The sequence below is a fragment of the Lactuca virosa genome, chromosome 9, assembly GCF_052849685.1.
Source record: "Lactuca virosa cultivar CGN04683 chromosome 9, Lactuca_virosa_CGN04683_v6, whole genome shotgun sequence".
Classification (NCBI taxonomy): Eukaryota; Viridiplantae; Streptophyta; class Magnoliopsida; order Asterales; family Asteraceae; genus Lactuca; species Lactuca virosa.
Genome location: NC_136434.1, coordinates 167,498,523 through 167,525,205, shown reverse-complemented (window position 1 = coordinate 167,525,205; position 26,683 = coordinate 167,498,523). Strand labels below are relative to the sequence as shown.

At 34.8% G+C, this 26,683-nt stretch overlaps 1 protein-coding gene across 1 annotated transcript; it reads right to left on the bottom strand.

Annotated features, from left to right (window-relative positions):
• Positions 1-590: 590 nt before the first annotated feature.
• Positions 591-3,250, bottom strand: LOC145141315 (NADH dehydrogenase [ubiquinone] iron-sulfur protein 8, mitochondrial). Its single transcript, XM_079074603.1, has 8 exons — positions 3,064-3,250; positions 2,381-2,477; positions 2,201-2,254; positions 2,004-2,095; positions 1,792-1,905; positions 1,379-1,446; positions 1,188-1,299; positions 591-979 (listed from the first exon to the last, which is right to left on the bottom strand). Exons 1-8 carry the CDS (start codon positions 3,115-3,117, stop codon positions 884-886), a joined length of 687 nt encoding a protein of 228 aa, XP_078930729.1. The 5' UTR covers positions 3,118-3,250; the 3' UTR covers positions 591-883.
• Between the last annotated feature and the right edge of the window lie 23,433 nt (positions 3,251-26,683).

The following is a 26,683-nucleotide window of genomic DNA, read 5'->3' as shown; positions in this document are numbered from 1 at the left end:
TCATAACCCTTTATCTTTGATTCTTACATTATCCTTGTAAGGCTTTGTGACGTTTGTATACCTATTATTGGGCTTGATAAGAGGCTGTTTCGGTCCTATAGCTTTTGATATGTCTCTTATCAGGTCTCGTCCTATAGCTTTTGATATGTCTCTTATCAGGTCTCATAATAAGATCGGTCCTATAGCTTTTGATATGCCTCTTATTAGGTCGCATAATAAGGTCTAGGGTGACTTAATCAAACATTGATTCAATCAAAACTTTACTCAAACAACAAACGAACACCCTCTAAATCTCATAATCAAATTATGGATTTGATATTCTTCTTGATTATGTTAATGGAAACACTTATAAAAAAAATAGAGCAATTAAAATCATTAAAAATCAAATGAACAGTTTAATAAAATGAAAAAAGACAATGGAATAAACCATTATAATATGTTTTCATGTTTGGTTAGCTCAAAGAAATGGAATGAATCATTCAGACATATTCTGTGTAATTAACAAATAGAAAACTAAATAAAGTAAAGTTAATAAATAAAGAAAAGAATGTTAATTAAAAAATAAATTCTAATTAAATAAAGATAACTCGTTTAATAAATTGCATATAAGCATATTTAATTTTGTTGAAAACACATATTATACGTACTGCTCAATTTCATGTCCTCTTCTAATGCTTCGTAGGTCATACACTTATACTCAAATAAAAATACATGGAGTTGCTCTATATCATCTTAAGAAAGCCACAAAGTCTTTATTTGTGAATTTGTCATCATCTATTTTGTTGAACATTCTACAATTTTCAAGGGTATTTTTGACCAAAACAAATTATATTGATAGTGTGGGTCCCTTTATTCTCAAAAGATTATATCGGAAAAACACTGTTTATCGATATAAGCTCTCGGATCTAAGATTCTCAGCAATCTCTGTTTCCCATCTATCCCCATTTTCAAGCAATTTCTCCTTATCATATAGCAGCTCCTGTAATAATTACAAATGCATAAAGAACGAAAAAGATATTATACAGCATCATAATTTTATTTATTCGTTTGAAAAGTCAAACCCAATTATATCAATGTCATAAAAATACAAACCAATTTTCACGGATACAATTAGGTATACTTATCAGCAGTACTTTTATCTTCGATTTTAAAAAATATATATTATTTTTGGATTAATTTACACGAACCTCATGAGTCTCGGTGGCAAACTCAAAGTTGGGCCCTTCAACAATGGCATCAACAGGGCATGCTTCTTGGCAAAATCCACAGTAGATACACTTTGTCATGTCAATATCATACCTACAATATGATTCACTCAATGAGAGAGAGAGAGAGAGAGAGAGAGAGAGAGAGTGTGTGTGTGTGTGTGTGGTTTCACCTTGTTGTTCTACGGCTCCCATCTTCTCTCTCCTCGGCTTCAATAGTAATAGCTTGAGCTGGACATATCTAAAACACCAATGATTAAAACAATTAGGACAAAGTTGGGTGCAAGCTACAATTAGGTCTTAACAGGTTGTACTGTGTTTGGTTTGCATTGGACTGATGTGAATAGGACAAAATTAACGATTGTTAAGTGGGGAGACATAAAGTACATTATTTGTGTCCTTTTATGTAGAGTAGGTGGAACACTTATCACTTTAAAGAATATGATACATGAACCTTAGAGCATATCCGATGTATGAACTTTATAATGACTTATTTTTATTGCCACGTCAGCGTTGTACTAAATTTATTTTAGCAAAAACTTATCTTTGCCAAACCTCTCAAATGCAAAATTAAAGTAAAGCTTACAGCTTCACAAAGTTTGCAAGCAATACAACGTTCTTCTCCAGTTGGATAACGTCTGAGGGCATGTTCTCCTCGAAACCTTGGGCTCAAAGGACCCTTCTCAAATGGATAATTGATCTAAATATGAATCAGTTAAATAAACAGAATTAATTTTAATTTGCCTTTTGGAAAACAACAAATAGATGAAACTAAAGGATTTAATGTTAAACACTTACAGTAACTTTTGGCTCAAAGAAGTACTTGAGTGTCAGAGACAAACCTCGAACCAGTTCAGTTAGAAATAACGTATTAATGCTCCGTTCAAAAACTGAAAATAATTCACGTAAGAATCATAAGTTGCACGAAAAAATGGAAGAAAAGAAAAAAGATAAAACTTCAAAGAATTAGCAAAAAAAAAAATTGTTGAGAGTACCAGAACTCCAGTCTTTTGAGATATCCCTTGCAAGCTTCTCTCTTTCTTCATCATCTAAAAGCAATAAGAACTAGCATCATTCCTTTTATTTTGATAAAAATAAATACATGTTTATACATATCAATATACTCAATGTAAACATGATCTTGTATGATAGAAACTTAGCTCCATATCACATACCTTTATCAGTGGAAAAGGAGTGTTTAGTTGCAAACAAGCGTGCACCGGAAACTGTCTCACTGGTGTTAGGGCCCTGCAATACTTGTCCTGCTACAGTCTGGCATGAAATCAAGAAATTGAACATCATGAAACTGATCTAAAAGGATTTACTTCATGAAATAAATGAGGACATTGGTGATTGGACATAACTTTAGAGCCAAAGTTTTCTCTGTTCTTCAAGTGGTCATTCGAATTCACACTTGTGTTGGCATGATGAATTACAAATTAACTAATTCTTCTTCCCTTTGTATAAAATGGCACATTCTTTAGGTAAATACAGCACAGGTGCTACCTTAAACAGTAAGGACAGTAGAATTACACGCAATTCGGGCAAGAAAAAGAACAGGTATTATGCTGCAGATAGAAATGATTCAAAATAACGAACTCAATGAGACAATGTAGCACGCTTCCGAAATTTGGCAGTCGACTTCAACCAAATTTCATCTGAAGCTTATAAACAATCCGACAAATCAAAACCCTAAAAAAATATTAATCCACCTATAAAAAATGATCACAAAATCCAAAACGAACTTCGATCGGTCATGTATAACATATCCAAAACCCTAACAAGTAACAAATTCAATCCGCAGGATCTTAACTGAAATTTAGTGTGTGCGTGCGTGAGAGAAGAAGACGGGTCTTACGAGCTGGCGATAGCGAAGAGCAGAGATAGACTTGCGAGCTAAGATTGCGGCCATTTCTTCGAAGCTCAATTGATATGAATATTGGTGGTGCCACTGCCTCTTTGGCTCTCCCCAACGTTAATGGAGGTTCTCGCTTGAGTTCCTGTTTTTTTAACCGGCGTTTTCCTTACACATGTGAGTCGGGTCGTTCTCGGCAAAGGCGGTGTGTTTAAGTAGAATTTCACTTTGCATCCTCACTATTACTAGATTTGGCAATTTTGACCCAAACTCTATTGTACCTCAAATGAGAAATACTTGTTTGTCCTTCAAATCTCAAGAGAATGTGTTTTAAATATCCAAACTCCAAAATTGGAAAATCATGTGGATTTTTAAGTTAATCATATTGTTTTTTATTATTTTCAATTTGGTTATCGAGCATATGAGATTTTTCGGGTTGTGTGGTTATAGGAATGACTGGCAATAGGCGAGAGAATAAGTGAATAACAATGTCTTGGTAACAGATAAAAATGATATCATTGGAGGCTTTAGACGATGTGCTAATAACAAATAAAATTTCCCTACTTTTATGTTAGAGATTTTGGGTATAGAAAGGCTTGGAAATTCTGAGAATCGTGTTAAACACTTTCAGATGAAAGTATTTGGGTGGTACTCCCAATCTCTAATCGGATAAGACTCAGAAAATTGAGAAAACAGAAGAGAGAATGTTCAAGATGTTATGAAGAAGAAGTGTAACAACCACAAATTTCGAATATGATCATATAACCAAAAAAACTTCCTGTCTTAAAACTGCCATATGACAGTTTTATGTCCTAAAACTGTCAAAACGTCATAAACCAACTTAAATCCGGGTCTAGAAGATGGATCAAAAAACCGGGTACATTTACCAAAAATCTGGATTTCTGATGCATTTTTAATATAGTAACATAACATATATAAAAATTTTCGCACTGACCTGGCAGCTCGACCCCAACCAGGGGCTCTGCCCTTTAGACCCCGCCAGGGGCTGCCGCCCCTTGGACTCGCTCCCTGGGGCGCTGCCCCCCGACCCCCGTCAGTTCAGGGACTTCGCCCCTAAATAGCAGTATACTTTCAACAATGACAAAATCAAACAAATGTGCACTCCGCACCATACTAATTTGTTCGATAATTGTCAAAGTGACATTGATCAACAAATTAACCTCATTACACTTAAATAATATTAGTAATATAAAATCACCAACAAACCTCCCCCGTTTAAGTGTAATCTTGATTAACTTAAAATAAAATCATAACAACAACAAACTGATGCATAAATGAAATATCGTGACGATTGAATTTCACATTAGTATATTATTCATTCCAAATATTCGAATATCAGGGTGTCACTAAGGATTGAACCCTTTCTATTCTAAGTGAATACATGAAGATATTATACACAACAGTTTTCACTCTCAAAGTTCTAACTTGACACTATATTTTACTAGCTTGTGTCCCATCCTTCAATAAGCATATCAAAGCCAAGTCCCAACTTCTTGAAGCAGCTAAACTTCATGCTTATATAGGTAGTTCTTTTGTTCTTGCACCTGCAAATGCAATTTTTCAAAGAACTATTAAGAAATAAATTTTCAACCTCCTTAACTTGCAGTACTGAACACATACCTTGGGATTATCATAAAAATGTGTTCCAATCTTCAAATATCAAGCTTTCCACATTGAATTCAATATATAATATTGCATTAGATGGGAATTAGGTATCTCAATATAAAAGATTTTAAGTGGATTTTAAACCCATCCCTACAGCCGCCTTGTGCACAAGATCTCTTGCTAACCCTTTGGTTAGATGATCGGCTAAATTCAACTGAGTTCTTACAAACTCCACAGATATCACACCAGTCATGATGAGCTCACGAATCATGTTATGTCTAACACCTAAATGTCTAGACTTTCCATTGTACATTCGACTATAAGCCTTAGCCAAGGTTGCAACACTATCACATCTGATAGAAATGGTAGATATCGGTTTGGGCCATAATGGAATTTCATAAATCAAATTCCTTAGCAACTCAGCTTCTTTAACAGCAGATAATGCAACAAACTTAGACTCTATGGTTGAGTTAGTAATACAAGTTTGTTTCTTAGATACCTAAGAAATGTCACCTCCTCCAAGAAGAAACACCCAACCACTTGTAGAGGAGTGATCCTCTAAGTTGTTAATCCAGCTGGCATCTGAATAACCTTCCAAAACAGAAGGATATCCACTATAAGTTAAACCATAATTCATGGTCCCTTTCAAGTACTTGAATACTCTACTCACAGCTTGCCAATGATGTGAACTAGGATTACTAGTATATCTACTAAGCCTTCCCACAACATATGTTATATCAGGCCTAGTACTAATCATGGCATACATTAGACAACCAATAGCCCTAGAATATTCAAGTTGAGACATTGGAGATCCTTTATTTGGTAGAAGCTTGAGACTAGGATCTATAGGAGTGCTAACAGGAGAACAATTCTCAAAGTTAAACTTTTTCATTATCTTCTCAATGTAATGAGATTGAGAAATTGAAATCCCATTGGTTCCTTGTTTAATTCTTATACCAAGAATTACCTCAGCCTCCCCCTGGTCTTTCATTTCAAAACTAGATGATAAAAATTTCTTGGTTTTATCAACTTCTTCTAAATCAGTACCAAAAATCAACATATCATCCACATATAAACAAATCATGACTCCTTTACCAGAAGTATCAAATTTGCTATATACACACTTGTCAGCTTGGTTTAATGCAAAACCATTACACAAGACAACATCATCAAACTTTTGATGCCATTGTTTTGGTACTTGTTTCAAACCATATGATTTCTTTAACTTGCACACTTTGTGTTCATTTCCAGGCATCACAAACCCTTCAGGTTGTTTCATGTATATTTCCTCATCCAAGTCACCATTCAAGAATGCAGTTTTCACATCCATTTGGTGAATCAAAAGACTTTGTATAGCTGCAAGAGCTAATAATAATCTAATAGTAGAAATTCTGGCAACAGGAGCATAAGTATCAAAGAAATCAATTCCTTCCTTTTGTCTAAAGCCTTGGATAACCAATATGGCTTTATACTTATCAATTGTGCCATCCACCTTCATTTTTCTTTTGAGGATCCATTTACATCCTAATGCCTTGCAACCGGGAGGTAAATCAGACAATACCCAAGTATTGTTATGCATGATAGAATCAATCTCATCCTGAATTGCCTCTTTTCAGAAATGAACATCCCTAGAAGCCATAGCTTCATTGAAAGTCTTTGGATCCTCCTCAATATTAAAACAATATTGATGTTGAGACACAGTCTCATTTCTTGTTCCTTCAACTAAATATAGTTGAAAATCAGATCCAAAAGATTTAGCTTTTCTAGCTCTAGTACTCTTACTAAGTTCAGACACAGAACATGTACCACCAGAAGCATCTTCAGCTTGAGTTGTGTTCTTGCTGAAAGATTGTTGAATCATGTCCCTTGGTCTAGGTATAGATGTAAATCTTTCTTCATCAAAGATAGCATCTCTTGACTCTATAACAGTGTTCACAGACATAGAGTCATTAGATTCTAAAACATAGAATCTATAAGCTTTGGAATGCTCAGCATATCCAATAAAGATACAATCTATACCTCTTTCACCCAATGTATTCCTTTTGGGTTCAGTGAGCCTCACAACTGCTCGACAACCCCAAACTTTGAGATAACTCAAATTTGGTACCATTTTACAACAAAGTTCATAAGGAGTATTCTTACTCCTTTCGTTTGGAGTTATATTCAAAATATAACATGCAGTTAACATAGCCTCACCCCAGAAACCTTCACTTAAACCTGAATAGGACAACATGGAATTAACCATTTCTTTTAAAGTCCTATTTTTCCTTTCAGCTACACCATTTTGTTGTGGTGTATAAGGAGTTGTGGTTTGATGTATCATTCCAGTTGATTCAAAATAAACCGGATCATAATACTCACCACCTCTATCAGTACGTAAAACTTTTATTAATTCACTTTTATGAAGTTCAACCACTTGTTTATAAATCTTAAATTTATCAAGAGCTGCATCTTTGGAATGTAGCAAATAGACATAACAATATCTAGATGCATCATCAATAAAAGTAACAACATACTTTTTGTTTCCAAGGGAAGGTGTTGCATGGAAATCACATAAATCACTATGTATAAGTTCCAACACCTTGCTTTCCCTAACAACATCTTTGAAAGGTTATCTAGTGATTTTAGTTAGCATGCATGTTTTACATTTTTCATTATTTTGCATATCATAAGCAGGAATTAAACTCATTTTAGACATGTCTTTTAATCTCTTGTAATGAATGTGTCCTAGTCTAGCACGTCTTTGTGTGAATCTTAATAGTCAATAAGTTGGAAAGGAATTTGAAAAAATTAACCAAGGCTTTGGCTAGCAAAATTACATAATATAAAACAATGAAATGAGATGGTGTTTTGTTTGAGCGTTTGTAAATGAAAAAAATTGGTGAAATAGAAAGGCATTTATCTTGATATCATGTACAGGATGAGGTTGAGGAGACAATGTTTTCACCGTGGAAGGAGGTGGGTTTTATGAAAGTGTATGTAGCCTGGATGGGAGTTGTAAGGAAGTGACAAAAAAAATTTTTAGATTGAGGAAAAGTATGTCCAAAAGGAAACAAAAAGAAATTAGAAAGAATTTGGTGATGGTTAAGAATGAGATGTCAATTTTTATTGCTGATACGTTGAAATGCATGTCGGGAGCTACTTAAACATGTTACTAGAAATGTAAAATGGTTGTTCCATGGGTATGAGTTTTTAACAAGTTCACTTACTAAAACTCAATGAGCATGTTGGGCTAATACAAACTATCAATTTTGTATACATTATTCATAAGGTTTGTTTGGATATAAAAAGGAAATATTTGTCAAACATAGTGCTAATTTATGTGTATAATCATAACAAACTGATGTTACTAACATTTGTTGCCTTGGTCCTATTAGGGTTTCACGTATAGTAAGTGTAGTGTACGGTATGATTTGAATCGTTCGTAATAAGATATTTGATCTGAAGCTCTAACATTATATAAACATACCATTATCGCATGTCACACCCCCGGGCCCCGACCGCTGGCAAAAAGGCCGAGGTGCGCGACGTAATTCAGTGATCACAGTTATTGAACATATATTGAACAATACAAAGGTGTGCGACGAAATAGAAAATCTACATTGTTTATGGCTATTAGTAAATCTCGACTCATGCCTAACAATTTGGCGTTTACAAAGGTGTGTTATAATAACAGAGAGTCTTCTATGCAAACTCTTCCGACCTGTTAATAAACCTGAGAATATATGCATTCAGATATGCCAACAAAATTGTTTATCAGTTCTATATGTTCTGACACAAAGTACTTTTATAACCAAAAGTGTTTTATAAAATTTATCTGGTGAACCATCTTTTATAAATACGTACTTTTCTATCAAAAGTATAAAAATAAATGAGTTGTAAAATTGTATTTGGACTTATTTATAAATATCGTTTGATCAAATCTGAAAGTACAAAATTTAGTGAATATATAAGTAAATCAAATTTATATCAAAATTTTACGGTTCTCATGACCAAATTTTTATATAAAGATTTTGAATACCAAATTATATAAAAATAAGGCATGTTACCCTTTGTGAAAACAAAATTTACCAACTTTACTCTTGAAGTTTCGTACAAGCAATTTTATAGTTTATATGTAAAACCCATAGATTTTGAGTTTATAAAACTTGCAAGGTTGTGTATAGTAGTTATTAAGTGTTATCTTACTTAATTTGGGAAATGACACTTAAACAGTGGGTCAAACTCCTCCTACATAAACGTAGTGTTTTCGTATAATAACAAAGGGTTTATATAAATAACTTATTAACTATAAGTTATTAAACCTTGATCAGTTGTGTCATGATGTTAAGTAAGTGTTTTATAACTTAATTTTTGGTGTTGACAGTTATCATTTTGAGTCATAAACCATTCCAGTACATACAATCTCTTTTAACTAGTATAAGTGACCAAAAACCTCTTATAAACCAAATATCGATTCTATACAATAACAAAATAATCCTCAGGGTTTATAATGAGATCGTAACCGACACTACGACACGAGACCTCTACGCTAGCACAAAAGGAGGGCGTGCTAAAAGTTCCGCAACAACGCTTTATTAATGTCGTGGAGTAAATAAAACAGAAACGTCAACGCAAAACTCGACTCGTCAGACGATGCTTGTAGCTAACAACATGCGGGCGGGATGTCTACCCGTATAGATCAGTGTCGTCGATCTATACCTGACGTTTTGCATTCCTTACGGATTAATGGTTATACAGTAGAGGGTTTTCACTAAGATTTATGGTCTTAGTTTAGAGAACAAAACATAGCTCATATAGGGAAACGCGAGTGTGTTGGATCCTAACAATGTGTCTTGGTATCCTAATCCTAAAATTTCCGTTATAAGATTTTAAATACTTATAAATTGGTTGTTTAGGAATAATATTCGATTGAAGTCTTTTAGTATTTGAGATTTTTAAGACTTAAAGCATTTCTAAATTTCTATTGTCTGTCATGACGAAATTTGGGCAACATAACAGCTGCTTTTATAACATTTTTCAGGTTTCAACCAATGTGAAACCAACAATTTTCATAATGATCGATCAGTTACTTAATTAACCTGATACATAATTTCTTACATAACAATTCTGTAAATTTTGGAGATTAATTATGCGATCATATAAGACAATTTAGCAATTTAGTAAAAACGAGTTATATTGTTATAATTAGTATAAAAATATAGCAATTAGTTTCTACATTCATTTTTACATAACCTTATATATTAAAAGTTATTTTTTTGATAATTTTAACTAATAATTGTTATCTTTTTGCAGAATATGGACAAAGTAGATGATACATTATTTTTTCGCAGGAAGGATTCCTTTTGCTTTTCTTGAAGACATTCATCAAAAGTTTGTCAGGACTTATGGTCGAGTAGTATTATCAACCCAGGATTATGACATGAATGATGAATTTTCAAGGGTTTTTAACCAACAAATAGAGTATTACTCAAATGATCCTAATGCAGATATGATAAACCGTATAAAAGGTGAAATGAGCTAAGTCAGCAACTTCTTCTTCTTCTTCTACAATTTAAATCATACATTTTTAATAGTTTCAACATATACCCACTAACCAGTTATTCTAAACCATTAAAGTTTTTATAATAGTAACGTCCTGTAAATAAAAAATTACCAATTAATTTGAAATTTTGAATCAATATAATTGATATCTTTCTTTTTTCCAGCTAAATATCCAAAAATCTCCTATATGATATCTTAGGATCCTTGTTTTTTGGAAATAATGGTTTCCTTATTCAAACACACACACACACACACACACATATATATATATATATATATATATATATATATATATATATATATATATATATATATATATATAGGGAAGGGTTATTTGGAAAACAAAAAAACCTTAAAAATCATAAAAATGCATAAAAAAAATACCTAGACATTACAAAACTTTTTTTTGAAATTTTTTTATGAAAAATCGCAGCCTTTTTGACAATTTCGCTGAAAAAAAAATCAATTTTTTTTTCTTTTTTGTAAATTTTTTTTTTCAAAAAAATTTTCAGCGATTTTATGTTAAAAGCTGCGATTTTTTGATAAAAAAAATTCAAAAAAAAGTTTTGTGATCTCTAAGTATTTTTTTTTATGCATTTTTATGATTTTTAGGGTTTTTTTGTTTTCCATAGAACCTAAACCTATATATATATATATATATATATATATATATATATATATATATATATATATAGGGAAAAGGGAATATACATTACAGCCCCACCTAAGCTTAGGTACTAAACCTCTTGAAAATACATTGTTTTACTATATAAAGATTACGGTTAATGGATTCACAATTAATACTTCAAGATGTAAATTCAAGATCGACACAATAGGGTTTAGGGTTTAGGGTTTAGATTTAGGGTTTAGGGTTAGGGTTTAAGGTTTAAGGTTTAGGGTTTAGATTTAGAGTTTAGAGTTTAGGTTTAGGGTTTAGGGTTTAGGGTTTAGGTTTAGGGTTTAGTAATGTTCACTTGGGTGAAGTAATAAACGATTATTGAAGAAAGAAAACAGAGATGGTAAAACGATAATGAAAGAAAGAAATGTTATGGAAGATAATATATTTACCAAGTGAAACCAAACCGGACATATTTAGCATGTTAAAACGACATATTTTAGAGGTTTAGTACCTAAGCTTAGGTGGGGCTGTAATGTATATTCCCTATCCCCATATATATATATATATATATATATATATATATATATATATATATATATATGATTGCATTGAAGCTGTTATTCTCACGATTTTGAATTAGGGCATACGATTTCTAGTGTTCTTCTCCAATATTTTCCCAGTTATATATTCTTAAACTGACGATAAGTTAACCATGGATCTGTGTATACAACATTAACATGGAATTGGAAATAGTACCGATTCTATAATACATTATAACCTAAATTACAATTTATATTCTCAAGCTATGTTCCTAAAATATGACGTTTTTTTTAATTTTTTTCAAATTTTTTATCTAGAAAACACTAATAGGAACCTTATGTTGGATTAGGTGTCTAAGCCCATAACTATAATTGGTATGTACTTGATTTGATAGTAGCATGGTCCTTTTGTGTTGCCTTCACCCTAGCAACTTGATAGGATGACTTTTGGAGAGAGATGTTAAGTTTATTATTTGGAATAATAAATTGATTTATTAATGTATTATGGAAATAATATATTAATTAGAAATCAAGTTATTTAATTAGTATTTAATCAGAAATTAATTTGGAATTAAAGGAACTGATTAAAAGAACAGGGGTTGTTTTGCAAATCATTGATAGTTGTGAAACTGGGCTGATGGACTTCTTAATTAGGAGTGGACGAAAATCTATAGGGAGGCCCTATAGATTTCGTCCAAGGCTTCTTAGTGGGAGGTCCATGGGCTGCTTAAGCCTTAAGCAGTAAATTAGGGTTTCCTCCTGAAACCTTAGCAGCTTGCAGCTATATAAAGAACCCCATGGCTTAGGATTTTCGGCTAATGCTTGCTAAGAAGAAACCATAGCCGAAATTCTAAGAGCTTCCTCCTCTCTCCTTCTCATCTTCTTGCTATTGGTGTTTATGAGCCATTAGAGGTACAACATTTGAGGCACTAAGCTTTCAAGAGTCAAGGATCTACTAGGAGTTCTTCTTATTACTACATAACAAGCAAGGTAAAATCAAAACCCTTTTTGTTATATGATTTTCGAAATTGTATGCTAGATCTAGGGTTTATTGCTTTGGTATTCAATTACATGTTCAACTAGTGAAAATCTTAGATCCAAAGAAATTAGGGTTCCATGATCACATAGGATGTAGTTATGCTCATAACCCATCAGTGGTATCAGAGCCTAGGATGTTTTTTAGTTGAATTTAATGCATATGTGAATTGTCCAAAGAAGGAAGGAACAAATCCGTCAATCTGTGCATCAGAATCAACAAGTTCTACATGGGACTCGACGAGTCGAGCCTACTCGACGAGTTCATTGCAAAAACTCGACGAGTCGGGCTGTCAGATCCCTGATTTTTCGATTTTTGATATCTTTATTTGATTAGGATAATTTCAAATTCGTTTTTACTGTCTAAAATTGAATTTTTCTGGATTGGTAAATCTATATCCTTATCAAATTAAGAGATTTGGTCAAATTTTAAGATAATGGCAAAATTATTTGATTAATTTAATTATTTAAAATTTGATCTAGTATTTTTTGAAAAGTTTCAAATATAACCCTTTGGTTTCGGAATTTAAAATTTAATTAAAAGTTTAATTTTGAAATCTTAAATTCTAGAACCCTAGTATTTTAAAAGTTTAAAAATCACCCTTATACTATTATACAATTAAAAGGATAACTTATATATATGTATAAGAAAAGTTAGTCTTACCGTTAGTAGGCCTCATTCACGAAGCTGGTCTATAAGGGGTGTTTAAGGAAGCGGCCTATAAAATGACCGTCATTGGGTATCTATTCTTACCCACCGCACTCTTGACTAGTAGAGGGTCGTTAGCCGAATGGGTAAGATAGGACATTAATCTCTCATTAATAAGTATAATGATGAATATAAAGTAACTAAATGTTTTTATAAATTCTCAATCTTAGTTACTTTAGGAAAATGTGAATTTGATGCTAATTCATGAAATTTCACATTGCACTTTGTCAAGTCGTTAGTGGAGCGTGTGTGGTTAACCGACACACTAACTTGGACTAACAAAGAGTGGCAATGGGTAGCTCGTAAATGATCATTGGTCAATAGAGCGTGTGTGGTTAATCGGCACATTGATTAGGTGGTAAATGACATCGATAGTACCAAGTTAATTTGCATGGTTATTCACACCTTGTTTGTGATCCTTGGTATCCCAGTCACAAACTTGAATGACATAATCGAGATTAAACATGTCATTGAATAGTTCAATGAATCTCAAAAGATATAGGAGTTTCATTTCATTCAAAACCTAATTCATTTAAAATTTCATTTTTCATGGTGGAATTGGTAAATCGTCATTTACATACCTTCAAATAATTTACAATTGGATTACGGCATCCCTTTTCTGAATTGTGAATTATTGTGTTGGGTCTTAGCCTTAATATTTCATTTTGGGTGTTATATTAAGGATTTCCTATCTAATCTAGAACTTGTTCTTCTTCTTTTTCAGATGTCTACCTCAAACAACGCTTCTGGCTCTTCCGACAACAAATCCTCAAACTCTTTCTCGCTCTTGAACATTTGTGCGAGGGTCACATTTGATGGTTCCAATTTCAATGATTGGATCCAAAACATCAGAATGACCTTGCGTTATGTGGACAAGGAATACGTCCTCGACAAACAGTTGAACGAGATAGATGAAACAAAAGCTACTCCTGAAGAAATAGCTGAGTATAGGTCCCAATGCAAGGATGCTACGAAAGTGTCTTGCATTATGATGGCGACTATGAATCCTGAGCTACAACAGTTTTATGAGGACTATTGGCCTTACGAGATGTGCCAGGACTTGATGGAGAAGTACCATCAAAGTGTGCGTCAAGAAAGGTATGAAATAGTCAGGTCACTCATAACCACCAAGATGAAGGATAGAGAATCTGTCACGAGCCACCTGCAAAGCATGCAGAGATATGTGGATCGTTTACTCAAGCTGAATGTGAACTTCGATGAGGAACTGGCTATTGACATAGTCTTGCACTCATTGCCTCCTTGCTATGATCAGTTCAAGATGACTCATCATCTGAGCAAAGAGGAAGTTACTGTAACATCCCTATTTTCACGGCCAGAAAAGATCGATTATGTTTATGCTTTATGTTTATGCTTTATAAAAATCAGAGTACCCTTTTAATAAAAATGTTGCGGAATTTGTTCCCAGAAAATACATGAAAAATACTTTATCAAAGCATTTCCGAAGAAATGTATTTTATCCATTTAAAACATTTGGGATGTCGTCGTCAATACAGAAACATAAACATAAACAGAACTTACATTCATTTACACTAGTGGTCTACATCTCCTTTAATCTCTCAGTGTAAAGTAGATTCGTATCGATACCTGTGATACAAATAGACTGAGTGGGTCAGGTTGGGAAACCTGGTGAGTACATAGGGTTTTCAACCCACAATAATATAATTATTATATTTAATCATCAAACAATCAACCCAATTACCCATCCCCGTTATCTTATTTATTCTTAAGGATCTACCCTAAGAATCATCTAACCTTCATTTATTCATTCCTAAGGATTGACCTAAGGAATAGGCACGAAGTCCATCGCTGCCAGGGTTTATATCAAATAAGACAACCATCGGGGTGACAACACTGCTTTCCTCAGCAATTTATGTCAAATAAGAAAACATCGGGGTGACAACACTGCTTTCCTCAGCAATTTATGTCAAATAAGCAAACATCAGGGTGACAACACTACTTTCCTCAACAATTTATATCAAATAAGCAAACATCGGGGTGACAACACTGCTTTCCTCAACAATTTATGTCAAATAGGCACGAAGTCACATCGTCGCCAGGGTTTATACAACAGGCACTAAGTCCATAGTTGCCAGGGTTTAGGCACCAAGTCTGCATGGTCGTCAGGGTTTATATAATAAGCACTAAGTCCATAGCTGCCAACGTTTATCTTATAGGCACTAAATCCATAGCTGCCAACGTTTATCTAATAGGCACTAAGTCCATAGCTGCCAGGGTTCTTAAATTACAACTGGTGAACACGTAGTTTAAAACATCTGGTAAACACTCGGTTCAAAAATACTTAATCCATACTCCCAAATCTAAAACTAACCTCTCTACCTGATCCATACTCTCGGATCTGGTATGTGTGATCCATACTCCCGGATCAATAACTAATAACTATGTTTATATTCTGCTAGATGACTAGATCATCTTAAACATCGAGACCTCTCATCAATTTTTATTTCATCACAGATCATCTAATTCATCTACCCATATTTTACCCAACATATTTGTAGATATAAAATACATATACAATTTAAATCAATTAAAACATGTATAAAATGGTTCATCCATCATAGATAGCAAGTATACAGATAATATGCACACATAGCACGTAATTTATATAAAATACTTCATATCTATGTGTAAGATGAAAATAATATGCACTCACCTTATTAGTGTGAGTTGATAGAATCTAACTAGAAACGGTCGGTGGTTCGTAATCGTCGGGCTCGGGATGCGGAACAGCTTCAGAAAACGAGAGAGAAAGAAAGTAGAAGGTGTAAGGAATGAAAGGGTCTTGATCGCTATTTATAGGCTGTTCTGGGCCCATTCACGTCGTGAAAATGATAGGTTCGCGTCGTGAACCTCCATGAGTCATCCTGTAGTGTTAACACGTGTTTTCTAGCCCCGATTAGTGTCCCTGACACGTTTCACGTCGTGAACTTCATGTTCACGTCGTGACTTAAGGCGGCTAGGGTTTCAGTCACGTGTCATGCTCTCAACAGCTGCATCTTCGGAAGGCCATAATTTTTGCATACGAGCTCCGTTTTCGACGTTCTTTATATCCACGCGAAGGCGGAGACGTACTCTACAACTTTCATTTAGAGACCTAAGGCTAAAAAGTACTCTATAATAAACTCACTTTTTACGATTCCCGATGTCGTGCCTATTTTGTCGCGAAACTTCGCCAGGTCATAACTTCTTCGTTATAACTCGGATTTCAGCGTTCTTTATATGTATGGAAACCTTATGACATATACTACAACTTAGTTAAGATTATTTATTCTAAATAATGCTCTATTAAAAAGTCATTTTTGATGCTTATCGTCTCTAAATTGACTAGCCCGAATCTGCGGGCGTTACAATTATCTCCCCCTTAGGATGATTACGTCCCGGAATCATCAACAAAACAGGGCTTGTATAATGACTCCATACGTTATATTTTCATCCTAGGTAATAACCGTAGCTTCTATGTTCCTTCGAATCAATATCTAAGTCTTGGACTTCTTGACTGCAGGCGGTGCTAAATCTTGCACCTGCTCTTTATCCTATGTTGGACTTTCAATTGTAACCTTCGAGTTATAAAATAGAATCTTATTGGAGACTCCTACTTCTTCTTAAACAGACTAATCTTAAGAGAAGTTCTTTACTTCGGTTATCATAGCAGACCGATGGGTCATGTTCTAATGACATCTCATCGTATGATGCAACGCTTAGACTCAGGTCTCTTAGAGTCAAATTCCAGAATAGAATATACCTTTCTTCATGTTCTAATGTGATATAATCACATTTTAGCATGTAGCATTTCTAGCTACAGGCTTCTTACTTAAACAATGATCGCGATACTTCTATTGATTGCTTCGATTAACTTCAATCTTCTGGCTTAAGTCGAATGCTACATCGAACTTGGCTCTCTAAACCATGTAACATACTCGTCTTTGTCGGACTCTATTTGATATGACCACTAGGGTCGTAAAAACAATCATCTTCTTAGTCATTACCAAAACAATGGTAATGACAAACTTGAACAAAACAAAACCAATTACTAGCTTCTTGGTAACCTTGTGACTTTCCCTGATCCAAGTGCGAGTCATGTGCTTCCGGTAGTATATGCATCTACTACCTTTCACACATACTCATACTCATCCCAAGTGTTGTCTTGCAGTCCCCAAGTCCTAAAATCACAAAACAATTTAACACATACGAGTGTGTCCAAATAATCATAAAATTTTCCTAGACTCTACTAGGACTTCTTCCATGCGTATCTTCAATCATCAATTCTGCTTCGACTCGGTTGGTGATGGAAATTCCAGATGATAGGAAAACTTTAGGAATTACACCAATCGTTCTATCATCCTGCTAATCAAATGTGTACATTCAGATGTACCGTACTTCTCTATACGTACTGTTATTTTATCAGATGCATTCTAAAGGCAAGATACCTCTCTTACGATATCTTCTGATAGGTATCATTCACTATCATAAGCCTTATTATTTCCTCTATTCTATGAGTCTATCATGGTTCACATCACTTCCTGAACTTCTGCCATTGTAATAGGTTCAGATGCAGGCGCAACGACCGATGCATGACCCATCACATTCTTCGGCTCAGGTTGTCATCTTCCTCGGATATTTCCTAGTCTGTCTTCACCATGACGTTTTGTACAACCAAGCAGACGTTCGGTGTACCGAGGCGAGAATTTAATATAGGAAAGATTTTATTTACGATAGACGTATAAATCTCCTTGTCACATCGAAAAGTTATATGTCAGTTCTAATACCGTAATCAAACGTTTAGAAATCTGAACACATAAAGTCCCCAGATCCGGTCGGCAACAGACCATAGATCCGAACAAATAATAGCATATAAGGCATCTTTATAGCTATAACATAAAACATTTAGCACATAAAACATTTTAGGCATCTTTCATAAAATAAACTAGTGCTCGTGTCTAAAATATAGCAGACACTCATCTCACAATCATCGCTTAGCATTCTAAGTTTAAGTCTAGAAATTTCCTACAAATTCCTAGTTCGCTTAAACTAATGCTCTGATACCAACTGTGACATCGCCATTTTCACGGCCAGAAAAGAACGATTATGTTTATGCTTTATAAAAATCAGAGTACCCTTTTAATAAAAATGTTGCGGAATTTGTTCCCAGAAAATACAAGAAAAATACTTTATCAAAGTATTTCTGAAGAAATGTATTTTATTTATTTATAACATTTAGGATGTCGTCGTCAATACATAAACATAAGCATAAACAGAACTTACATTCATTTACGCTAGTGATCTACATCTCCTTTAATCTCTCAGTGTAAAGTAGCTTCGTATCGATACCTGTGATACAAATAGACTGAGTGGGCCAGGTTGGGAAACTTGGTGAGTACATAGGGTTTTCAACCCACAATAATATAATTATTATATTTAATCATCAAACAATCAACCCAATTACCCATCCCCATTATCTTATTTATTCTTAAGGATCTACCCTAAGAATCATCTAACTTTCATTTATTCATTCCTAAGGATTGACCTAAGGAATAGGCACGAAGTCCATCGCTGCCAGGGTTTATATCAAATAAGGCAACCATCCGGGTGACAAAACTGCTTTCCTCGGCAATTTATGTCAAATAAGCAAACATCGGGGTGACAACACTGCTTTCCTCAGCAATTTATGTCAAATAAGAAAACATCGGGGTGACAACACTGCTTTCCTCAGCAATTTATGTCAAATAAGCAAACATCGGGGTGACAACACTGCTTTCCTTAACAATTTATGTCAAATAGGCACGAAGTCACATCGTCGTCAGGGTTTATACAACAGACACTAAGTCCATAGTTGCAAGGGTTTAGGCACCAAGTCTGCATGGTCGCCAGGGTTTATACAATAAGAACTAAGTCCATAGCTGCCAACGTTTATCTTATAGGCACTAAGTCCATAGCTGCCAACGTTTATCTAATAGGCACTAAGTCCATAGCTGCCAGGGTTCTTAAATTACAACTGGTGAACACGTAGTTTAAAACATCTGGTAAACACTCAGTTCAAAAATACTTAATCCATACTCCCAGATCTAAAACTAACCACTCTACCTGATCCATACTCCCGGATCTGGTATGTATGATCCATACTCCCGGATCAATAACTAATAACTATGTTTATATTCTGCTAGATGACTAGATCATCTTAAACATCGAGACCTCTCATCAATTTTTATTTCATCACAGATCATCTAATTCATCTACCCATATTTTACCCAACATATTTGTAGATATAAAATACATATACAATTTAAATCAATTAAAACATGTATAAAATGGTTCATCCATCATAGATAGCAAGTATACAGATAATATGCACACATAGCACATAATTTATATAAAATACTTCATATCTATGTGTAAGATGAAAATAATATGCACTCACCTTATTAGCGTGAGTTGATAGAATCTAACTAGAAACGGTCGGTGGTTCGTAATCGTCGGGCTCAGGATGCGGAACGGCTTCAGAAAACGAGAGAGAAAGAAAGTAGAAGGTGTAAGGAATGAAAGGGTCTTGATCGCTATTTATAGGCTGTTCTGGGCCCATTCACGTCGTGAAAATGATACGTTCGCGTCGTGAACCTCCATGAGTCATCCTGTAGTGTTAACACGTGTTTTCTAGCCCCGATTAGTGTCCCTGACACGTTTCACGTCGTAAACTTCATGTTCACGTCGTGACTTAAGGCGGCTAGGGTTTCAGTCACGTGTCATGCTCTCAACAGCTGCATCTTCGGAAGGCCATAATTTTTGCATACGAGCTCCGTTTTCGACGTTCTTTATATCCACGCGAAGGCGGAGACGTACTCTACAACTTTCATTTAGAGACCTAAGGCTAAAAAGTACTCTATAATAAACTCACTTTTTACGATTCTCGGTGTCGTGCCGGTTTTGTCGCGAAACTTCGACAGGTCATAACTTCTTCGTTATAACTCGGATTTCAGCGTTCTTTATATGTATGGAAACCTTATGACATATACTACAACTTAGTTAAGATTATTTATTCTAAATAATGCTCTATTAAAAAGTCTTTTTTGATGCTTATCGTCTCTAAATTGACTAGCCCGAATCTGCGGGCGTTACAGTTACATTGAGTAAACTTCAAGGCTTGCTAAGAACCGCTGAAAGTGGATTGAAAGGAAAAGGTGTTGAATCCACTCCTACTACTGCTGCTCCAGTCCTGGCTATTGGACAAGGAAAAGGGAAAAAGAGGAAAGCTCCTTCAAAGCAAAATTGGAAGGAAAAGTCTCATGATGGGTCTTCTAGTAGTGGATCCAAATGAAAAACCAATTCTACTTTCCCTGCCTCAGATCCAAAGGATGCAACGTGCTTCTACTGCCAAGACAAGAGGCATCGGAAGAGAAGCTGCCCCAAGTACCTGTAGAACATTAAGGATGGCAAGATCAAGCCTACCTCGGCAAGTATTTACACTATTTTGTCTAAAAATTCATCGCATTCTAATTCTTGGGTCCTTGATACAGGATGTGGTTTTCACATTTGCTCTGACTTGTAGAGACTAAGAGAAAGTAGGAATGTGGAGCTTAGGAAGATGAACTTGATAGTGGGCAATAGGAGATCGTCACCTGTTACCAACATCAACATTTATTCTTTAAAGCTTAACAGTGGATTTTGTTTAGACTTAAATAATTGTTGCTACTCTTCAGAAATGACGAGGAATATTATTTCTTTTCATGGTTTGTACAGACGAGGATTTAGATATTCTTTTAATAATGAGAATGGATCTATTAATGCTTATTATAATGGTGTATTTTATTTTGAAGCATTGCCTTGTGATGGTGTATATGAAACTGTTATGGGTGTAGACAATTTAGGAAATAGTGTGTTGCACATTGATTCGTCTAATGGATTAGACAAAGCATGATTGTGGCATTGTCGTCTAGGACATGTCAACAAGAAGCGCATTGCCCAACTCCAAAAGGATGGAGTGTTGGAATCATTTGACCTTAGGTCGGATGATACATGCGAATCTTGTTTGCTTGGAAAGATGATTAAATCACCTTTCACTAGTTCGTGTGAAAGAGGTGAAGGATTGTTGGATCTCATACACACCGATGTGTGTGGGCCCTTCAGATCCACCACAAGGGATGCGGGTCGATTTTATGTGACTTTTACTGATGATTACAGCAGATATGGCTATATCTACTTAATCAAGCATAAGTCAGAAATCTTTGAAAAGTTCAAAGAGTTCAAACATGAAGTCGAGAATCAATTGGGCAGGAAGATCAAGATGCTCAGATCTGATAGGGGTGGTGAGTATTTGTTGGGTATTTGAGATATTGAAACTGATTTGGCATGTTTGGTTATTTAGGGAAGCCTTTTTAGGGTTAATCGTTTTGTGATTCCCTACGGTGCCTTTACAGTAGAAGTTCTTCATCGAGCTCTTCTAAGTCATTGGTTTTAATCATTCGACACAACTTTGATCTTAGCATTCATTTTTCGATTTACTTTTCTGTTTAGAATCTATCGATCAACTCATTATTATTCTTAACAAGTGGTATCAGATCAGGTTCCTGTAGATCTCAGTGATTATTGCAAGAATCGATCTTGTTTAGGGCGATATTTTATCATGAATCTCACCTTGTTCTTCAGGTTTTGTAAGTTTCTGAAAAGAAAAAGTGAAATACCTCGTTTTATTGCAAAATCTTGTTCATATCTGTTATCTTCTACTCATTCTATCATCTGATTTGTTCTTATTTCATGTTTTGAAAGACAAATAGAAGAAGAATTTTGTGTTTTGTCAAGGTATTTGTGTTAAGATCTACTTTATCTCTCTATAAATCGTCTCATATCTGTTTTCTCTCTATAGAAACCATCCAAGATCCGTTTTCTCTCTCTAGAATTCTTATCATGTTTACTTTCTCTCTCTTCAAGTTTCGTCACTTGGTCAAGATCTAATGGGTTTTTTATTTTGTAACTCCATTTTAGAACTTGGATTAAAGGTTAATAAACCAATCTATGGTGTCAATAAAGTGACTATGTTTTATATTCTTGGTGAATATGCATTGAGGGATGTTACCGAGTTATATAATCTTTTTATTCATAAGAAAATATCTGAATACTCACGTGTTAATGACGGTTAATTACAAAAGGATGAGATAATTGTAGAACAATTTCGTATTATCCATAGACATTTAGATCGGGAAAATAAACAACAAATTTTGGAGATGAAAAGATCTGAAAAGAAAAAGGAAGATGTTCTTGGTGTTCTTTGTGAGGTTCATAATGTTATCCATGTTTCTGAAGAAAAAGTGACTCCAGATCTTCATGTTGAGGGGGCGTCTAAAGTTTCAAGTTTTCCAGAAGTATCACCATCTGCATCTAGTTGTTCTGAAGATGAATCTGTAACGCTCGCATATTCGGGCTAGTCAATTTAGAGACGATAAGCGTCAAAAATGACTTTTTGATAGAAGATTATTTAGAATAAATAAGCTTAACTAAGTTTTAGTATATGTCACAAGGTTTCCGTGCATATAAAGAATGCTGAAATCCGAGTTATAACGAAGAAGTTATGACCTGTAGTAGTTTCGCGACAAAACCGGCATGACACCGGGAATCATAAAAAGTGAGTTTATGATAGAGTAAGTTTTAGCCTTAGGGTTCTAAAGGAAAGTTGTAGAGTACGTCTCCACCTTCGCGTGGATATAAAGAACGTCAAAAACGGAGCTCGTATGCAAAAGTTATGGTCTTCCGAAGATGCAGCTGTTGAGAGCATTACACGTGGCTGAAACCCTAGCCGCCTTAAGTCACGACGTGAACATGAAGTTCATGACGTGAAACGTGTCAGGGACACTAATCGAGGCTAGAAAACATGTTCCAAGCCTACGGGAGTGATATGTTAAGAGTCCACGACGTGGACATCAATTTCACGACGTGAAATGTCATCCGGACACCTTTCGAAGCTAGAACGCAGATGGCAAGCCTACGAAGTGATTCAGCACTGGATTCACGACGTGAACATTAAGTCCATGACGTGAAATGGCCCAGAACAGCCTAGAAATAGAAATTTCAGCCCTTTCATTCATTGCACCATTTCTTTTCTCTCTCTCTCTCGTTTCCGAAGGCCGTTTCCGCATCCCGACCCCAACGATCACGAACCGCCGACCGTTTCTAGTTAGATTCTGTCAACTCACGCTATTAAAGTGAGTGCATATTATTTTCATCTTACACATAGATATGAAGTATTTTATATAAATTACGTGCTATGTGTGCATATTATCTGTATACTTGCTATCTATGATGGATGAACCATTTTATACATGTTTTAATTGATTTAAACTGTATATGTATTTTATATCTACAAATATGTTGGGTAAAACATGGGTAGATGAATTAGATGATGTGTGATGATAATTAGGTGATGAGAGATAGGTGATGATAGAAAGGTGATGAGAGATAGGTGATGATAATTAGGTGATGATAATTAGGTGATGATAATTAGGTGATGATAGATAGGTGATGATAAATAGGTGATGTGAGATGAGAGGAGATACCATAACCTTGACCGGCGATGTAGTCATCTACCAGAGTATAGATGGCGACCACTGACTATTCTAGGCAGTCATGTGGAAACACCAGCAGGCTCATAACCTGTAGGTGATGAATTACGAGTTCAGGCGATGTTGTAACTATGTATTCATGCGATGATACTTTAACCCTTATTATGAATTACGAGTCCAGGCGATATTGTGGCTGCGTATTCATGCGATGATAGTCTAACCCTTATTATGAATTACGAGTCCAGGCGATGTTGTGGCTGTGTATTCATGCGATGATAGTCTAACCCTTATTATGATTTACATGTCCAGGCGATGTTGTGGCTGCGTAATCATGTGATGATACCCTAACCCTTACTAGGCACATATTGAGGGAGTGATCCCCGAATTAGTATTGTCTATGCGATGTAGGCGATGATCCTTAGGAAAAGTTCTTAGGAACAAACACATAAGGAAATGTGATGTAAGGACATGAGAGGTAAATACGATGTAGGAGATGACCCTTAGGATAAATCCTTAGGGAAGGTAATTAGGAATAAAGAAGATAATGGGGATGAGTAATTGGGTTAATTGTTTGATGATTAAACATAATAATTATATTATTGTGGGTTGAAAACCCTATGTACTCACCAGGTTTCCCAACCTGACCCACTCAAGCTTATTTGTATCACAGGTGTCGATACGAAGCTACTTTACACTGAGAGATTAAAGGAGATGTAGATCACTAGTGTAAATAAATGTAAGGTCTGTTTATGCTTATGTTTCAGTATTGACGATGACATCCCAAAGTTTTAAAATGAATAAAAATACATTTCTTCGGAAATGATTGGATAATATATTTATCATGTTTTTCTGGGAACAAATTCCGCAATATATTTCTTTAAAAATATACTCTGATTTTTATAAAGCATAAACAAAATCGGTTTTTTATGGCCGTGAAAAATGGGGATGTCACAGAATCTCAAAGCAAATCTTCTGAAATCATGAAAGTAAAGACATTTTGTTCTATTGGAACTCAAACGGATGATTTTTCTTGTTCTGATGATGTTTTTTAAGGAATGGTTTCTTATAGAAAGCCAATTATTCAAGATGTTCAGATTTACCAAACTCATAAGGATTGTGTTCAAAAGACTTCAAATGTTCAGATTCAGAAAGGTGAAGAGGTTGTCCAGATCTGAAATTCGTTTCTGAAGCGTAGAAATCAGAAAAGAAAGAAAAAGAAGAAGAAGAAGAAGAAGAAGAGTAAAATTAAGAAAGTTTGGATGCCCAAAGTACAAGTCTCTCATGCATGTGAAAAGGTTCAGAAAGCTGAAGTCAAGATTGTTCAAAGAAAATTCAGTTTTTGTTTAGATGAAGATGTTAGATGTTGGAGAAAAGAGAAAAAGGTTTTTAGTTGGATCAATGAGATTTATGGAAATTATAGTTTTCCAACTAAAAAGTGGGTATTATTTTCAGAAGATGATCGATTCTCTTCAAATAAATAGGTGTGCAAGAAACCAATTTCAATCTTGAATCTTAGATGGGTACCAAAAGTTCCATAAAAGTTTTGTCCTTTACCAAAAAAAAATACGGTGAAAGCTGACGAATTTTAAGTCAAAATGATGAAATATGGTTGAAGGAATCAATTTTTATTGATTTTTAATTGTTGGAAATGACAAAAAGCTGAAAAAGTTGAAAAGGTTGGTGAAAAAGAACATTTTCTGCAAAAGGAGGGCTGCAATCTAACATTACAGCAAAAAGTGGGCTGAAACTGTCAGTGACTGCAAACAAAGGGTCAGATTCGGAATTATTCCCAAAAAGTTGTCACTTTCGGGATTTGGGTAAAAAACTGACATTAAGGGTTAATTTCGGATTTTATCAGAACTCGTTTGAGTGGACTCGTTATTGGACGTCGACAGTAGGAGTCGGAACATCCGTTGACCATCGGAAATTGATTCAAACTCCGAAATGTTCCGAGTATTCGAAACAATTCACAATCGGACTCGTATTTAAGTTCGGAATTTACCGTTCATCTCCGAATCGATCCGAGCGTTCGGAGGCGTTCGGAGTTCTAGGCTCTGAAGGAATTGGATTCGCAACTACAACACTTTCAGGATCGGTATTTATGCATTCGGATTTCTAGGAACGAATCGAAATCGGAGTTCTGTCGTTATTTCGTTCGGAGTTCGGAAGTTGTGATCGATTCGCAAATGGGTGTCGGAACTTTTGTGTTTCGGCATCAACTGTAAACGAAGGTTCGGAATATTTTGAAATCAAAATTTGATCTTGAAGCTGCATTCAGAAATCGAACAGAAGAATTCGTTGATGTAAATCAGAATTAATCGACTCGCAATCTGTTACAAACGAAATCGGATTTCAATTAGAATTGTAGATTAAATCAGAATTTTAATTTTGATCGCCATTGATTTTGACTTGTTTAGTCAAAGAACGAGTTTGTCCCGTTCAATTGTAGAAGACGCCTCAAGTTTCATATGCGTCCCTGCTCTATTCATTATCAACAGTTTCTACCCTATATTCCAAATTTCTTTACAATTTTTGGGTTTTTACCATTTTAACCCCTTCTTATCAAAATATTTTCACTTCTTATCCTTTTCTTTGGTCTTATTCTTTTTAGTCCCTTCTAAATAATTCCTTCTTATTCTATTCCTTTTGTCTAATATTTAAAAAATCGAAAAATACAAAATTAATTTTTGTTATTTTTTCAGTTTTATTTTTTGAGAATTGCGAATATTCTAAAAGGATTTATTTCATCAAATCTAACGGGTTTTGAAGATCTATTTTGGCAAACTCGCTCCTTATGACAAAGCAGGTTTTACGACTTACTCTATGAGATAGCGAAGATTGTTGGTGATTCTTCTTAACTTTCCGGATTCTCTCCATGGTATTTGTTGAAGATTCGAGGGGGAGTGATGATTATTCAATGGGGAGTTCGTATATGGAAGATAATATTTGTTTCTCTCTCTTTGAAGAC

Coding starts and splice junctions, on each gene's coding strand:
- LOC145141315 (XM_079074603.1), bottom strand. CDS start 3,117: ATGGCCGCAATCTTAGCTCGCAAGTCTATCTCTGCTCTTCGCTATCGC. Junction 1,906..2,003: donor TCTTTGAGCCAAAAGTTACT/GTAAGTGTTTAA, acceptor ATTCATATTTAG/ATCAATTATCCATTTGAGAA. Junction 980..1,187: donor TTGCCACCGAGACTCATGAG/GTTCGTGTAAAT, acceptor TAATTATTACAG/GAGCTGCTATATGATAAGGA.